Below are 18757 nucleotides of genomic sequence, written 5' to 3'. Positions count from 1 at the left end.
CATTTCTGGAATGTTTAAAACTCTTGGAAGATTCCTATTTTCAATTTTCTTGTACGTTTTTCGGGGAGTCAATTCTAAAATTGTACAACTCTCCACGAAAATTTGTATAATCTAATTTATTTTCGGCGTAATATGATTAATATTGGAAGTAGAATTCTAAAACAATGTTAGTCTTGATTGTCAGGTTATAGCAGCCCATTGAGCATAAGACGACTTTTTGAAGACAATTCGCTAGGCATCCAAGAATTTACGAGTGCGGCAGACAATGACTTTCCACGAAAAGCGCAAGACAGTGTGGAATGCATGAAACTGCTTAATATTTTGGCTTCGCGTGGTGTTCGCAAACTGACTTGAGGAAGTTATATTTTACAATTCGTCAAATTTAAGACCGAATAGAGTCAAAATTTTGTTTAAAACAAGAGCAATGAATACATTTAACTTCCATATAAATTGTATTTATTACTAACTTGTCTCATTTCCCAAATTTATTTTATACGCATTTCGATTACCAAGCAATCAATTTAAGTATATAACAACAAAATGTTTTTTTTAGGAACTTTTAATACTGATAAACGAGAGGATTGAGGGGATACGTAAATCGTTTTTAATCACGCGAAATATTGGTATTTTGGCGGATAATTTGGGTTTGAAATGTAAATTCAAACCCATTCATTTGTTCCAAATTATCTGTATTTTATTTGAAACAAATCTATGGAATTTTAATTCTAAGAAAGACTCTATCTAGCGATAGAAAAAAGAACTATAAGTGTTAGCTTTGGTTACTTTGTCGATTAAATGTCGTTGTAGAGTGTATTAATGTGCAATTCTTCAAAAAAAAGTAAATCATGACTTAAGTACATAAAATTATATGTACAAAATTTATATAAGAACACAAACTACAAAATTTATATAAAAAAAACTATGAAAACTATCGAAATTATAAAATATTAGGACAGCAAATATGGCGCAGCACATTAAAATGTAAAATAAAATAGATATCTTTTGTCTTTTGTCTTAGCCGGTATGGTTTATATTCTTTTTACTTGCAGCGCCGACATCTTAGCGTTAAAATCCCATAAATCGTAAATTTGAATCCCATGTTCAAACGGTTACCGAATTTAAGGTACAAAATACAACAAATACAATCGACCAACCAATTAATTTGGCATTCACCAAATTGACCCCCATTTGATTACAATTTGAGCCGATTGAGTTCATAAAACAAAACTACTTGAAGGAGCTGTATATCGAAAAGCTTCTAAAAAGTGTTTCGATGATTCGTAAAAACGCTGTCGAAGTCTTTTATATCAAATGAGGCCTATTTTGTTTTAATTCTGTCTGTTAGATCAACGCAATAGTGGGTATGATATTGAGCTTATACCCCTTCATGAAGTAGGGAGACGGGGAATACAGCTTGCCTCATCTTACATAAACGTTTGATTGCTTATCCGCAAAACGTATGCTCAATTACGGGAATGATAAAACGTATGCGCATTCCTGAGTTGGAAACAGGTGATTAGTGTCATTTACGTAATTTTTTTTACTTCACAATCCGTACAAATAATTCCTTAGTAATCGAAATAGCTCCGTAGAAAAGTAGCATCAACCTAAGTACCTAAGAAATATAATCGATTCGAAATAATCTTCAATATATAAAAAAATTCGAATTAGAAAAAAAACTAGTTAGTGCCAAACCTTTTTTTAGCGCCACAAGAGAAAAAAAGTCGCGTAAATGCACAAAGAAAATTGAAAGAAAATATTAACTATATGAAGCTTGTATTAATAACCAAAAAATTTCTTTTAAAACTCAGCTATTTTTAAAAGTATCTAGTTCAAGCATAGATTTAGTACCATTCCGTGTATCCGCAAATTCCGAATTCTTTTTCACAAAACGATTTGGTGTTTGAATTTGATTAATCAAATCCCCACCGTCACCTAGATCCGACATAATAGGTGCTGGCGATCCAGGTATTCCAGAGGACGCACTTACAACAATACTTGGATTATTTGGATTATCTTCAACGAAACAATCAAGAATTTTATTCTCCGCACTGAATGCATTCGTTTGTTCAACCATTAAATTACATCCCGCATTACAAGCATCCTCTTGACGTGATTTCTGCCGTGACATTAAATTAAAATTATCACTTAAAATCGGCCAATCGTATTCACGTTTTAATTCCGATTCAATTTTTAAGAATTTCTTTTTCGATTTATTAATATCGTGGAACATATGACGTAATTTCTTGAATACGACAAAATCCAAAAAGAAATACTCCATAAAGGATGCAATTATAAAGTTGAGTAAAGCGTATCCAATAAGCATATATTGAAATGGATTTATATCCCAAATATCAACATCCGTTTCCTCATTGAAGGAGGTTGTATTCGAAATGAAATCAAATAAAGGCACAGTTGAGTTTTCTAGTGTAATATTATGATTTGGGAGGACAGTTAAGGTTTCTGGATGGTGATGTAGTGTATCATTGCGATTTGGTAGAACTAACTCGAATTGATTCGTAAAAAATTCGCTTGGAATAAGTGCTAAATATAAAGAAAATATTGTTAAACCAATTGCACTAAGGATGAAACCGAGATTTGTCCACATCGGTTTACGATGTGGTTTACCTTTGGAGAATACAACAGCCAAAATGATATATTGAAAACTGGAGACGGTGAAAATTGTAAAATTTTCCACACAACCCACTGATATTTCTTTATCTTTTGGATCAAACGGTACATACCATGGTTGTTTTTTTAAATGGATAAATGCGATTAATTGGAAAGTTCCAACTAAAATCATTTGAATAATTAAACTTAATACCGGTGTTAAACCAATTAAACTGTTTAGCGGACGTTCTGGAACAATTTTCTTTGTATATGCTTCCGATTTACCAAAAAAGTAGGCGAATACTGTTATTACAAACAGATCTATGTATAAAAATTCCAAATCGGTTAGATTTGATTCAATACTATAAAGTAACATCACCGAAATAAATTGGGTCAATGAATATGCAGCCATGTACTTAAAAATTGAAAAACTTGTCACTAATGCGGCTCGACCATGACTAATAACACTAGTTATTGCTGTGATGTTCGGAGTTTTCGATGTAAACGGTGATGCAACACTTGATTCGGTGTCCGATAACGAGATACCACAATGAGCGGAACGTAAAGCACCAACATCGTTTGCACCATCACCAACCATTGCAACATAGTATCCAAGTGCTTGAAGTTCTTGTATTAAGGATTGTTTTTGGTCGGGACTCATACGAGCGAATACAACACCACGTGTTGCAATACGTGGTATTAAGTCGGGAAAGTAACGACGTGCAACTGACCATGATTTTCCAGTCATTGCAAAACGATAGTTGCCAGTGTTGTGTATTTCATTTTTGACGTGTGGTGTTGGCGGGATGTCAATATGAATTGAATCTGCTTGGAAAAATGTTGGAATTAGTTTTTTATTTTTTATCCCCTAAAATAAATTTGTTTGAGAGAAATCTTGTTGCGCATTCATAAAAAATTGTCTCATATTAATTTAGAAAGAAATAATCTTACACTTTTATTTTTGGAATCAGGGCCGGATTCGATCTTTAGAGAACTCAAAATGGAATATAAATCTAACACTTTGAATTTATCGAAATTTTTTAAGGTGAGTTGTAACGGTTTTCTGTTGGTCCGGGACATATGTCAAGACTTTAAAGAAGCTGGTCCACCTCAGTTAATACTCTTTGAGCTATTTGAACTGCAAAAGCTTATGTTATAATGTCCCGCAAAAATAAAAATTCAGTTCATTTCCCGTTTGGGTCATAGAAATTTGCGAATTCAACAAGATCAAAGGCAGAACTAAGTCTGTTGATATCTCGAAAACTATATACAAGCAACTGAAAAGAGGGGAGGGGTGTTACTCATTTGGAGACCTTTTAAAAGGAGAGGCACGTCCCCATTTATTACTTTCTGAGCCATTTCAAGCAAGATCATTTTAACAAATACGAAAGAACTCATCAAATGTACGAAAATTCAATTTATTCACCGAATCGGAAAATAGTTCCCGAGATATGATGCTTCCATATTTGAATACTACCAAACAATACTGTTGGAAAAATATTTAAAGAAAGGATAAGTCTTAATAAGTCTTAGAAACTCTGAATTTCTCACAGTTTTTGGATTGTCTATTCAGAGCTATTCAGTCTGAATTAGACAGTCCATTTTTTCTTCAAATATTTTTTCCACCAGAGAATTTTCAAATCAACACAATTTTTATTTATTATAAAAAAGCAGTTTCCACGAGATTTGAGCTTTTCGAAATTACGGGTTCTGTCTTAGTTCCAAGTAGCCACTGTTTTTTTTAAATAAAATTTCTGAATTTTCCAGGTTTTCTAGTTTATTAATTCAAAAATTCCCTGACCAAATTATTACTAAAAAATTTTTTGAACGAAAGGGGAAGGAAATTTACAAATAACGAAAATGGAAAATAGTAATATTAGATATTACAATCACATGCACCATTAATTTTAAATATATAATTTTTTTTAGAACTTGGTTACGAAACTAATAAAATTTCCAGGTTTTCCAGTAATGTGACCAACATGACAATTAATAGAAAATTAAGTTTTGGTCTATTAATCGATTCAATCCCCCCAAAATTTGTTGGTTTGAATTGGCGTAATTCTTCGAAATAGAATCTTAAATTAAGATAAAATCAAATATTTTATTCATGAAATTCTTCGAAAAAATCGACAGCAATAATTCTTGGTTTTTAGGAACATTTATCCGGGAATATTATGGCTAATCCAGGGTGGAGATATGATTCTAATAACATAAAATTTTCCCACCCGTTATACTGAGGAGCGTCCCTTATTAAATAATATATTTGCTACTTACTAGTGACGTCAGTATTCACAGTACAGGATTCAATCGTAGCTAGGCTTGCAACACTTGAATTATCAGCATCGGAGCTTAAAATACTGTAATCCACAGCACTTACACTCTGAAAAAAAAAGAAAATCATTATTTGATACAACGAAGTAATTTAGTAAATTAAAGTAATTCGGCTATTTGAGCAAGTATGGTGAATGTTCATTTTTTTTTTGCGGTAAACTATAGTTCAAAGTCCCTTGATTACAATAAACACAGTTTTGGGGCCTCTTGTGGGGAAAAATTGTGAATTATTTCATTTTAAAATTGTGATCTTTAACACAATACCTTATGAAAGAACTCACAATAATGTTTATTGTACAAAAATTAATCGGTGATTGAGCTTTAAAAAAATTTATCACAGATTCTGTTTTTGCAAAAATAAAAAACATTACCTTGCGGCGTTTTCCAAAAAGAAAACATAAAAAGACTTTGGTTTTTGATTTTTTTTAATGAATGAATTAAGTTTTTCAAAGAAATTTTCATGGATAATCTTTTGAAATAATAGTTTTTTAACAATAAAAATAAATTCGTAATAGTTAGGTTATACTGTCACCAGTGTCACCGGTACCGGTAGCGGCATGGCGGGAGTGAGAGGGACAGCGATGCGATTTTATCCGAAGATTATTATAATCATGGCGGACTCAATGACTTAACTAGCCAAATTGAAATATAAATTTCATCTTTTACAATATTTTTAAAGCATTTTATTACATTTCTGTGATACGAATATTTTCATTGTCCGTGTTGATTAATTTTTTTTCATAAGTTAGATTTAAATTCAATGAATATAAATTAGTCGGCAACTTGTCTAGTCACGTGACGACCGAAAGTACTTTAAGCTCATCTTGCAGTGAAATCTTTGCAGCAAATGGTAATTTTATGGGGTATCCTAATAAAATGTATAGCTTAATTAACTGTTCAATTAGCAGTCTAGCCTGAAAAATACTTACATTTGGTAAACAAATTCCACCATTTTGTGCACGATGTGGTTCTGTATAATAATTTTTTGGACTATTACTTTGCAAAAAGAATATTTCTGGTGTGGATGAATTATCATCAGGACCAAAAGCATCAATTGTAATTACTCGTTGATTATCTGTTATTATTTTACATTCTTTGGCAACACTTAACGCTGTTAATAAATTATCACCTGAAATCAAATATTATTAATTTAAAATACTTTGGAAATGTACTCGCTCATTTTATACGTCAAAATTTTATTTTGGATAGATTCGATTGTGTGAGAAATGTATACAGGGGCGAATTGAATCACAGGTAAAACCGGGAAACTACCTGATGGGCAGATGAATAGTTAACATTTGAATCTTAATAGGAGATCTTGGATGCTCTTTCTAGACTTGAAATATTGAGCTAATTTTGAGCCAAAATACAAAGTGTTCCATAATATAAATCGAATTTTTTTGGGATTATAATTGGTGTATTATTCAAGTCATAATAATAGTACAATAAACGAATTATTTGATTCTTACGGAAAAATTGTTTGCTGGGTATATTGATTTGCGGTTTTTTACATTGGCTTCAGAAAATTATCCTAAAAAAGTCTATATGGTTTAAAGCGGAACTTTTTAGTTTTAATCCCCGCGCCGTTGGAATTAAGGAGGCTTAAATCGTAAAGTAAATTAGATAACTTTTAAAAGATTTTAAAAAGGTCAAAATGCTAAAGTAACCCGAAATTTAAGATATTTTTGTTAATAAGCTCCTGTAAGCACCTCCTCCTCCCTTTCGGAGGTCTGAAGATTCTCAAAATGAAAAGGACCATTTTTTGGCAAGTTAAGACTTTTAATGACGTATAGAGGGTTTTTGGGGTCGCTGATCTCGAAATTTCAGTCAAAATGGTTCATTTGTTACCCTCCTCCTCTTTTAGCTCACATAAGTAGACCTCCTAAATAAATAATACCAACTCTTTGAAAATTTAAGGCTTTTTAAGGCATCTAAGAGGGTTTTCAAAGTTGCTAATCTTGAATTTATGATCAAATTGATTCAATTTTCACCACTCCCCATCTTTTAGCTACATAAGTAGATCCCCGAAATAAAAAATAAAATTTTTTTGCAATATAAGACTTTTAATGACGTATAAAGGTGTTTTTAGAGTAACTAGTTAAATTTTTAATCCCCTGTCCTCTTTTAACCCACATAAGTAGACTCAAAATTTAAAAAAACACCATTTTTTGAAAATTTAAATCTTTTTAAGACATGTAAGAGTTTTTAAAGCCGCTGATCTCGAATTTATGATCAAATTGATTCAATTTTCACCCTCCCCCTCTCTTTTGATTTACATAAGTAAACTCCTAAATTAATTATACCACTAACATCAATAAAAAAGGGTGTGGATGCTGGAAATAAACCATAACAAACTGTACAATAGTCAAAGGGGCAGCCTGAGCTGTAACTCCTAGAACGTGATTTATGGTTCAGTGGTTGAGCGGGCTACCGGATCAGTGGTCGGCGGTCTATGGGGTTTGTCTTTGACCGTTTGGCTACTGACTGGGAAGTTATGGGTTCGAATCCACATGGTCGTCGCTTGGATAAGAACGAGGTAACCGATTCCACCCACATCATAAAATGTAATTGTATATATACGAATGTAGTTAAATAAATAAAGATTAACAAATAATGATGTGGGTGGGTCTTTGTAATAGGCATATATCAGAGAAACGGAGGTTAAACCCCATTATTAGAAGTATAACCAATTATGAGTTTAAGCCTATTTCATTTGGTAATTTTAAATAGGAAAAAGATATAATTACATATGCACATATTTATAAATTAAATGTTCTAGGAAATAGGATAGATACGGGAAAAAGTGGGTACTCGCTGATTCTGTGAAGAGGAAATGAATTGAGTGAAGGAATGAAGGATAGATAGTAAAAAAAAAACTAACCTGTAACCATAATTGTCCGTATTTGTGCTGAATTCAGCATTTTAATAACCGGTGTCGTTTGTGGTTTCAAACGATTCTCCAAAATAATTAAACCAACCAAATTCAAATCACATTCTAACATTTCACGACTAGCACGCTGAATTTTTGTATACGACATCTTATGTAAAACTTTATGCGCCAATGCAATTACACGATACCCTTGTTGTGTATACATTTCCAGAGTTTCATGAAAATCATCCGGCACCGAGCTTGCACTCACCAATGTTAGTATCATCTCTGGCGATCCTTTGCAAAAGTACTCGAAATAGGGCGCTCCTAATTTTCGTACAATTACGGACATCCGTTGAAGAGTACTACTAAATGGAAATTCTCTTAGAATACCGATTTCCAAGTTTTGTTGAATTTCAAAATTGTTATCTCCTCCACTAGTTCTTAAGACACGATTAAACGCATTTCCATCTTCTGGCGCGCTATGCTTACGTTGTCGATTTGGTGGGGGGCGTACAATTGTTGGAAATATCGTATCAAACTTTGTATTATCGGATATATCGGGTTCTTCCAAAGTCCATTTAGTGCTTTCGAACATCTTTAAATCCAAAGGATCGCCACGCATTTCTCCATCGATAACAGTTATCGAGTGGCAGGTAACCATTCCATACATGAAGACGTCATATGCCATATTTGCAATATCTTTGATAGGAACTTGAAAAAATCTATTAACGATTGGAACTATGCAGAGCATATCTAAACCATCTTCGGTAAGGGTTCCCGTTTTATCGAAACATACGCAGTCTATTGAACCAGAAACATTTATAGTACGCGGCGAAATACAGAAAATATTGTTACGCTTCAAACATCGTTGAGCGTACATACGACCTACAGTCATAGCAGCAGGTAACGCTGGCGGAACCACAATGGTGATCAAATCCAAAGCCTCAACGATTAATCCAACTAATCCAACTCCTTTCAAAACTTTTGTAATCACTGTATAAATAAATCCAACACTTGCAATAATCGCTAACAATACAATAAACCGATAACTATCCTTTTCAAATCGGAAATCAACGGGTGGTGGGTATAAAATACTTCGCACTAAACCACCTTTCGATGTTGAGAATCCAGTACGAATAACAATTGCTAATACTTTCTCATCCCCAATATAACGTGTTTGTAACACTTTGGTGCCAGAGAATAGTGTATGACGCGCATGTTCCTTGGAATCGTAGACTATATTCACGGAATTGGCGATTGGAGTTTTGGTGACGGGTACACTTTCACCGGTAAGCATTGCTTCGTTTAATATACAGTTGCCGGTAAGAAGTACGGCGTCACATTGCATTGTACAGCCATGAGGTGGAATCTCGAGTATATCGCCTGGTACTAAATGTTCGGTTGAGATTGTTTCATGTTCGGGTACCATCATACCATGCTCGTCAATTCGTGGACGTAAAACTGTTGCTATGTCAGAACTGTGAACAGTACTTTTTAAATTACGTTGATTCTGAAACCAAAAAGTTTATTCCCTTTAGAATTTTTCCCAGTAATTAAAATCATTTCTGGGGGCGAGCTTAGTCGTTTCAAACAATCGCTGGTATTTCGCTAAAGGCATCATACAGTGTCTAGACAAACAGGAAGACTAAGGCTTGGGTGAAGGACTATGTGTTGTTAAATATAGCAGAAAGGTGTAAAATGGAAGACCCTTTGAAATGAGGCTACATTTCTTCAAAGACCGTAAATGTTAACGCTTAGTGCAAAAATTATTTTACATAAAACCAGATGTTAACATTGGCAAATTTGTTCTTTCTTTTATAATAAACGCTTTTTAGTGTTTCGTACGGGCTTTTTTGAGTTAGTAATTAACTGTCAAAAACAACTTGACACCTTTGACTCTAAACTGTAGCATTTTCTTCCTCTTTTTTTAACTCAAGAGAAAAAAATGCAACAAATTTTGTGGGAAATTTTAAGAACTGTAATTCTAATACAACTTCGAGTTGTTTGTTTAAATGTCATTAAAATTTTTCTAAATCACCTTGTCACGACATGTAATTTCAATTAACAATTTTTTTTAAACGAAATATAAAACCAAAAGTTGGTACATACTGCTACTAATTCTTTTTTTTAGTGTTTAAGACACAAAACTCAAAGGAAAAATTGCCGAATTAATATATTTAGTCAAAAACAGAGCAGGGAGACACTTCCGGCTTTCGAATGATGCCCGTTCAACTTCTGAGCGATTATTATTCCAGAAGATACAGTCATTTAATACCAAAAGTGTTAATTTCGCTTTGACAGTTAATAACTTTCTCAAAAAGCTCGTACGGCAACGCAGAACAGAGCTTTTTCTATAGAAAAGAACAAACTTGCCAATGGTTATATTGATTTTCATGCAAATAATTTTTGCATTCGACGTTCTCTTTTTAAAATCATAAAAACTAATGAGAATTTTTTTTTCCGCCTTTTCAACTCTTGGCGTAAATGGTTTCTTAATATCTAGATAAGGGGTCTTCTGTGCCCTGCTGAAGAACAACTTGTTACCGGATGCTAGACGTCTGCTGTTAAGGGATGCTATTTTAAGCAGATGAAGCAATAGGATTCAGGAATGATGAATCCAAGGTTTCGGACTCAAACATTCTAAATATGATACCCAACAAATGTGGAAGTTTCACTCAATTGTTCTGTCATGAGCCCTACCAACCTTCTCAATTGTGTTCTAGTGAGTTTCAGGCGCACACAGCGAATAGCCTAGCTGTGGAAATACACAATTTAACTTGTTGCATGCTCTGCGCAAAGTCCCAATAATCAAGATGAGCTTTTCGTAATAATTCCTTGTTTTGGTAAATTGCGGAACATCTTATTATGGAAATGACAGGCTCGGGAGAAAGAGGTATTTGAGACGAACCCTCTCGTACCAAGGAGTCCGCTGCTTCATTCCATTTAACGCCAAGGTGAACCGGTACCCAGATCAGCCTGACCTTGTTATTCAGAGTCAGGCGATTCATTCATAGACTATCCTCGATTGATTGCCCTAATAAGATCTGAGAAGCTGTTGACATTTGCCACACTGTAACCTTTCGTGTTACAGATATGGGCACCTCTCAGCATGGCGAAGATTTTTGATTGAAAAACAAGAGATGATAATAAATTTTGAGGTATATTTTCATAAAGTTGAAAGTATATGATTTTGAGCTATATACGGTCAAAATCGGATTATTTTATGCAAAAATACAGATATCTGAAATTACGACAATTGTTTTTATAACTCTATCTGGACGAAAATTCTGTGTCAGTGAATGTATAAAGGTGGTTTTGATATATTTTTTAAAAATAAAATGAAAACCTCAAGCTAACAGACTTTAGGATTAGTTTTAGCTAGGAAACAAAATAAAATTTGAACTTACTTTCATAGTTTGAATAATTGACATAACAATACCAAAAATACTCATCAACAGAATAGCCGTTGCATACTGATAATATTCATCACAGAACCATAAAATAAAACTAGCAATTTGAAATATATAAAACGGATTCAATACTTCCAAAAATAACAACGTGATAACACCTTTCTCTGGTACATTTATATGATTTGGTCCATACACAAGTTTACGTGTAAATTGTTCATGACTAGTTAAACCCACAGCTTCATGGAATATGTTGCTGGTGACGGATGCATCTAAGCCACGTAATTTCACAAATTTATTTTCATCTTGATTCCATATGTATATCACTTTCTTGCATGTGAAAAATGATAATTTATCCACTTTTTTAAAGACACCGCCTGAAAAGAAAAGTTTTTTATTTTGGGTTTGAAAATGCACCAAATTACCTTCCGCTTAGAGTCCGAAATCTTCTATAAAGCAACAGGCCCGTGCACAGGAATTACTCAAGGGAGGGGTTCAAACATTTGTTCACCATGTTTAGATCATAAAGTCAATAAAAACAATAAATATTTTTTTTCCAATTAAGAGAACATTTAATAAGATCAAAATGTCAGTCACTATTTTTCAATAAGTTATTTCAGCGAGGTACAGAAAAAAACTTTTTCAAAATTATGTGTGCATCGATCTTTACAGCGTGATGTATATTGAGCGAGGACTCAACCGTTTAGCCGATTTTCAGACATTGTCGATTTAAGGTATGTTTTGAGACCGCAAGGTAGAAAAAGAGCCTGTTGTCACTGGCAAAACCGCCAGAACACGAAGCAGTAGGTAGACAATCGGAAATACATCTTTATCGGAAATACATCTTTATTGCAAATACGGAGTGCTTTGAGTGAATTTTTGGCACCCCATCCGGCAATACGTTTTCGCCAAAGTTGAACTTCGAGCTAAAGTTTTCATTACATTAAAAAAGGATCAAGCTAAATTTGATAAAATATTGCGATGATTCAAAAATGGATCTATAATCTTCAACTGAATCAGTCTGTATTTTGGAGCGATGAGTCTGTTATGACGCGAAGTTTAGCTTCCGCATTTCTATGTCATATACATCGCAGACATCGCTCATCATTTTTAAAATTTTCCTGAATTCTTCTCCAGCGTTTTCTCTTCTTTCAATCAAAATATATTTCGCAGCATCAGCCAGTTCGATAGCCTCGCCAAGATCTAGGTCAAAGAATGTACCGAGCTCAAAATATGCGTGGATATCTGATTCGTCGATGGAAAAGGGTCTCTTAAATGGGTGAATTTGCAGAACTATATTGATAATTCAAAATTTATGTGGACAAATTCTCATTGGAAGGGGTTTTAACCCCTAAAACCCATCCCGTGCGCACAGGACTGTATAGCAGATATGGACAAAATCGTTTTTTGCAAACAACGTCTTATAAAAACTTAGTAAATTAAAGTACAGAGCCTTAACTTTTTTTTAAATAAACTCTTTTGAAGTTAAAAACTACATATCTAATTTTTTTATATATCCTTTTACTTTAAACTTATTGAGGTTTTATTGTATAAATTATTCTTTCACGATAATAAGAGGCCGCATTAAAACTTCTAGTACCTAGATTTAGTGCACGGAGGGAATCAGAATTGAGAATCTCTGAACATAAATTTGAATTAACGATATAGTTTTGTAGAAGACGCTAGTTCAGTAAAATTTTTAAAACCACGTGCTTCGATTTGTTTCTGACACATTATAGGATCGATTTTTGAAACAGGGTCATCGCGCATTAAATTTCATCATTTAATGAAATTTTACTTGTTCTTTTCCAACAAAATGCAAAATTTTGATGAAAACTCTTTGAGACAAAGTTAAACTTTGGCGAAAACGCATTACCGGACAGGACCTCAAAAATTCACAAGTACTCGATATGTATAATGATGAGTTTCCAAATTTCTACCAAATGCTTCGCGTTCTGGCAGTTTGACCTGTGACGAATGAACGCTCCTTTTCAACTTTGCGTCGTCTCAAAACATACCTCGCGTTTGAGACAATTCTCCTCGTATCAACGAGTCCGATGCTACATTCCATTTAACGATAGAATGACATAGCGAAGATTTCTGATTGAAAAACCGTCGCATATTGACCAAGAGGAATCGATTTATTTATTTTAAGTCCATAAACTCCCGCACCAGATAGATCTTCGAACCTTGATCCACCCGTATACAGATATGTTGCGGGAGGGGATGAAAAACTAATTACATCTCGATCTCATTCCTCACGGAAGGAACGATTATTCTAAATTTGCGATTAAAACGATAAATGGGAACAGTGGAATCCTGCACCATTTCCATAAGTGGGATCACATTCACCAACCTGTTCATTATACTGGCATGATCTGTGTTTGATCCACAGTGCTACTTCTGCAGTTGCTAAGTCGGTAGGCAGCTATAATTCACCGTTAATTTGTGATCAGATGAATAAACCGAAGTTCTTTACAGTTTCAATTATTTTAAAGTTAATTAAATTTGAAATCGTACCTCCAAAGTGGACTGATAAACTTAATGGAATATCAGATGATGAAAATTGTGAAATATCTTCAACGCCATCCGTTTCACTAGCCTTTTCCATACGCATTACTTGATTCGGTGTTAATGTTTTCAAATCTTTTACATGATAACTTGTATGTTTATCTTGATACGTTTCCTACAAAAAATAAAGTATGATAAGACCACATTCATTTCTCAAGGAATTGATATCAGGAATGTTTTAATTATTGATGGATCAATTTTGAAGAGTGATCTGTGGAGATTGATCTCCAGCGATTTGAGAACGATAAAAAACAGAGATCAGAATGATTTCGTGAAATGCTCGGAATTTTCTTTGAATATATTCCGTGATTAGTATAGCTAAACTTTTCAAATTGTTTTTGTTGCAACATTTCCTAATTCAAATGAAAAAAGTTTGCGTACTTACAATAACTAAAATTTTTTGTGCCATAGATAGTGGAACTTTTCGATAAGTACTTTTTAAATATAGATGTGGATACCAATGATAAATTAAGCGTAATATACCACATGTGGATATTATCCAAAACCATGTAACACTAAATTTAAATACATCATATGCGTATCCAATAATTTCCATTTGGTCCTCTTCACCCATGTTAATGAAATTATTCTTATCCTGTTGCATATTAACACCGCCATTTTGAGCCCCTAAAACAAATTATACAAAACAACAAATTAAAACTGGTTTACTTATAAGGTTAATGATTATATTTTAAAATTCAAAATTTAATTAAAAACAGTCAATATTTAGCATTCCATAACCAAAATAAAAACAGAACACTTATGGTTTGTGAATTCATATTGCCTGTTTATCAAAATTGTTTTACTTGGCTTGATTTTTATACCATCTCTATATATTATAAATAGGAAAGTAACGATGTTTGTTTGTTACGCTTTCACGCAAAACCTAGCGAATGGTTTTTAATGAAACAGTACAGCAATATAGCTCATACTTCAGAATAACACATGAGCTATAATTTATAAAGATATATTAAAAAAATAAAATTTAATCTGACATTTTCTGAGGTGGAGGCTATAAAGCGATGTTTTTTACTTTTAAGCCCAGTAAAACGGGCGGGTATCAGGCTAGTGTATATATAAAATATATCAAGGTATATTGGAGTTTAGTCCCAAATTAAACGCTTAAAAATATTGATGCTACGAATAAAATTTTGGTATACGTGTTCATAAAATCACATAATTAGTCTATTTTCGGTTGTCTGTCCTTCCAGATAACTCAAAAACGAAAGGAGATATCAAGCTGAAATTTTTATAGGAAGGCAGTTACTCTTTTTTAGTCATGCTACTGTTATTTAAAATTTATACTCAGCACTCAAATTTAAATAAGGTTCCGATTCGCAATTAAATGAGATTACCTAAGGCACATTTAATTGCGAATCGAAACCTTATTTAAATTTGAGTGCTGAGTATAAATTTTAAATAACAGTAGCATGTCTAAAAAAGAGTAACTGCCTTCCTATACCCCCTTCTCATTCAGCTCATCTTTCTTGCTGGAAAATTAGTAAAATTTAGCTAAGAAAACTTTTTATATATTTATGTATTGTTTCTTGAGTTTTCGATACATGTGTCAATAAATAATATTAATAAATTAAAAATTAATATTTAACAGCGAAGCAGTGATTTATGTTAACAATTTTTATTTGAAAGAAGACAATAATATTAGAATTAATTATGAAATAAAAATTACAAAAGATCTAATTATTTATTTGAGATGTCTTTACAAATAAATCATAAATTATTCAGAAAATATAACGTCATTTTTTTTACAATCATTCGATTTATTAGATATTAAAAATATTAATGTCGATTGAAAAAAGTATAAAAAATGACTTTAGGAAAACCTATCATAACCTTGCCGAGTGTATAGTCTGCTTAGACTATTAAGTTACATAAACTGAGTTTCAAACGATTTTAAGCGTTCTGACAACTGAGGTAATTCCTTAGGTCAATTCCATCATGGCGGCGGTATAGAAATGACTCAAGTAATATAAAAGGAAGCATTCTTATCCTGCAATGCATGATGGGAAATGTGTCCAGCGTTTGACATATTAACTGTCAACTCAAATATTTTTATTAATTTTATAGGTATCTAAAGTATTCTTAATACTGAGAACAAGTAAATTAGTAATATCATTTAAAAAACAGGTTGTTATAATATTATTGCAAAAATCTAAACAATTTATTTGCGAACAGTTTTTGTAGAAGTACGCAAATACACACTTCGAGAACTAAAAACAACAAGATTTTGGTACTCTGATTGTAGCGTTTTATTTTTAGCAAGAATGTGAAGTCGTAAGGAAATGAATTTCTCCAAAACTTTATCACGTATTTCGTGGCATTCAGGAAAGATAAATAAGTGTTTAACAGCTTCCTGAATACTTCTTGTTAAAAGCTCATGAACATTCTGCAGATGCAATAATGATTTTCCATAGCTACTGAAAACTTCTGCTTTTTTCAGAAGTTGGTATACTGCTTTACTAGGATGTTTTAAGTGACCACGATTTATTGCATCTGTCCAAATGCAAGCATCAGCTTGCATTTCATAAAGGTACTTGGAAATTAATTGCTCTTTCACACACTTCGCAATCAGAGGACGAAACGGCAGAGAGTTAAGGTTCATGGATTTTTTTACGTGTCATATCCTATAATATACGTTTATCAATCTAATGTTAATTTTTTTAGTCGATAATTAATTATTAAAAAATATATTTATTTTTATAAATATATTTTACTCCCATAAAATATATTTATGGGAGTTGGTATGGAAGTACTTTAGTTGACAGTCAGTTAGTATGCTAGACATACTCTTGGCGGCGTTGATAAACAATCACAATGTGACAACGCTGTAAAAGAATGACGTTTGCGGCATATCGTAGCGGCAAGACCAACTCTGTACGAAAATTTCACGCGATAACGAAGGGTTAACCAAGTTAGAGCTTATAAAAAAAGTTTGCAAATATTGTATGGATGGTTAGTTTCATCTTGGAGTGCATTTTTCATTTCTATAGTTCAATTCAATTCAATTTATTCATTCTTTTTTTTTTTTTAACAATACAATATTGTACAGAACATGTCATTAAAAGGGATAGGGATGGCTGACTTTGTTAGGAAATATCCCGGCATTAATGTCATGCAAACCTAATGGAAAACCATAAAAAATCATGGGTAGAATAGCCGGCATCTGATACTAAAAGATCAAATGCCTCCCGAGTATCACTTATAGTGTGATTCGGTCAAGGATTTGGAATACAAGTGGTACTTAGATGAAGTCGATAAAAAAAATTAAACTGTAGATTACATAAGTCAAACTAAAATATTTTCTCAGTTGAATGATATGTTATAATATAAAAATAAAAAAATTATTTCTTTTAAAATGAAACCAGTATAATTTAAATTTCAATGTTTTCATTATTATCAATTCAACTGAGAAGTCAAATATTTAAGGAATATAAATCCTTACAATAACATACTTATAAATAAATAAATCTATCCATAATACAATTTGCAAAGCAATTTGTAAGTCACCTAATAACAAAGTGTTTATATCGATAGATTACAAATATAAAAAACAAATTTTCCTTTAAGGCTCACAGCAACACTTCGTCTAGAGAATACGGACAAATAGTCAATAAGAACTTTTTCAGTTCAGTTATAAAAGTCAATCCATCTTTCTCCATTATAGAATTAATTGTCTTACAACTTATAAATTTATTATATAGGCGAATTGTCTGGTTTCGAGGTCCTAAATCTACACATTTGTAATCGCATAAGGGGCTCACATAACTGCGCTGCTGTCTTGTATAACGATTTATACTAACTTTATTCGTATTGAAATAATTTTTGATACGGATCCCTTTAAATCGAATTGAATTTGATTCTAGAAATATGTATGAATATATATTAGCATAAATGACCCTTATCAAAAATTCTTTATACAAATTATTTATATTTCCTTTCCTTACAAACTATTATAAAATATTTATATTTTATTTTCTTATCTCATAAATAATATTAAATATTATAATAATTTGTGATTTGAGATTATTAATTATTTAATTGTTAATTAATTTTTTTTAAGTGGCATATTATAAGATAACGCACACATTATATTATATTTTATAATATAAATACGGTGAGAATATTTCGATGGAAATTTTTGTTTCTATTTCAAGGTTATAGATAACAATAGACAAATTTTATTAATAGATCATTCTGGTTCTGTCAAAAAATTAGTTTTCAGACAAAAAAAAAGGGCATCTTGGGAACCAATTATTAGCCTTAGACGGTCAAAATTAATGACTCGATATTAGTGTCCGGCCAAAGATTCGACTACGGGTAAAAAAACCACCTTCGGCCAAACATTCGGCTTCAAAGTCGAAAATTCCTGGTAAATGTAAAAACTGTGATTTTTTATTTTTATTGAATACTGACTGGTCGATCTGATTGTGATTGTTAATATGTTACTCTAATAATAAATAATTTTAATCATCTTTAGATTGACTTCTGGATCAACTTCTAGAGATCATAATCTCTAGATCAAGTTCTAGAGATCAACTTTAAAATTAAAGCTTTAAAATCTTCGACTTCGGCCAAAAATCAACCTTCGGTCGGACACTACTCAATATTTACAAAGCGAAAGACATTTCATTGCAGTAAGGGAACCGTTCGGTGGAACACTTTTTATACCATGTATATATTAAATATATTAAGGTATACTAAGTTTAGTCTCAAGTTTGTAAAGCTTAAAAATATTGATACTACCAACAAAATTTTGGTATAAGTATTCATCAAATCCATTTCCGGTTATGCTTTCGTCTGCCTGTCTTTCTGATATCAAGCCAAAATTTTTATAGCGTGCTCAGGATATAAATTAAAAAATGAGGCAAGTTCTTAAATGAGCAACATAGGTCAATTGGGTCTTTAACTCATCTTGTGCACCTCCTTCATGCATATACCATGCACT

General features: G+C 32.4%; 1 protein-coding gene across 3 annotated transcripts in view; it reads right to left on the bottom strand.

Moving 5' to 3' along the window:
• Window positions 1–956: 956 nt before the first annotated feature.
• The window catches only part of LOC123302318 (polyamine-transporting ATPase 13A3), a 30803-nt gene continuing 13002 nt past the window's right edge, over window positions 957–18757 (bottom strand). For 2 of the 3 annotated variants that reach the window (XM_044885196.1, XM_044885194.1), the window contains 7 exons: window positions 14180–14421; window positions 13744–13909; window positions 11224–11600; window positions 7826–9326; window positions 5874–6073; window positions 4888–4993; window positions 957–3438 (listed from right to left, as the gene is read on the bottom strand). In XM_044885196.1, coding sequence (XP_044741131.1) covers window positions 1808–3438; window positions 4888–4993; window positions 5874–6073; window positions 7826–9326; window positions 11224–11600; window positions 13744–13909; window positions 14180–14421 — 4223 coding nt within the window. In that variant the 3' untranslated portion in view covers window positions 957–1807. The remainder of the gene's footprint in view (window positions 3439–4887; window positions 4994–5873; window positions 6074–7825; window positions 9327–11223; window positions 11601–13743; window positions 13910–14179; window positions 14422–18757) is intronic. The other variant, XM_044885195.1, reaches the window with a different exon arrangement.

Source organism: Chrysoperla carnea, chromosome X, assembly GCF_905475395.1.
Source record: "Chrysoperla carnea chromosome X, inChrCarn1.1, whole genome shotgun sequence".
NCBI lineage: Eukaryota > Metazoa > Arthropoda > Insecta > Neuroptera > Chrysopidae > Chrysoperla > Chrysoperla carnea.
The sequence above is the reverse complement of the archived record's forward strand: the minus strand, read 5'-3'. Positions and strand labels throughout refer to the sequence as shown.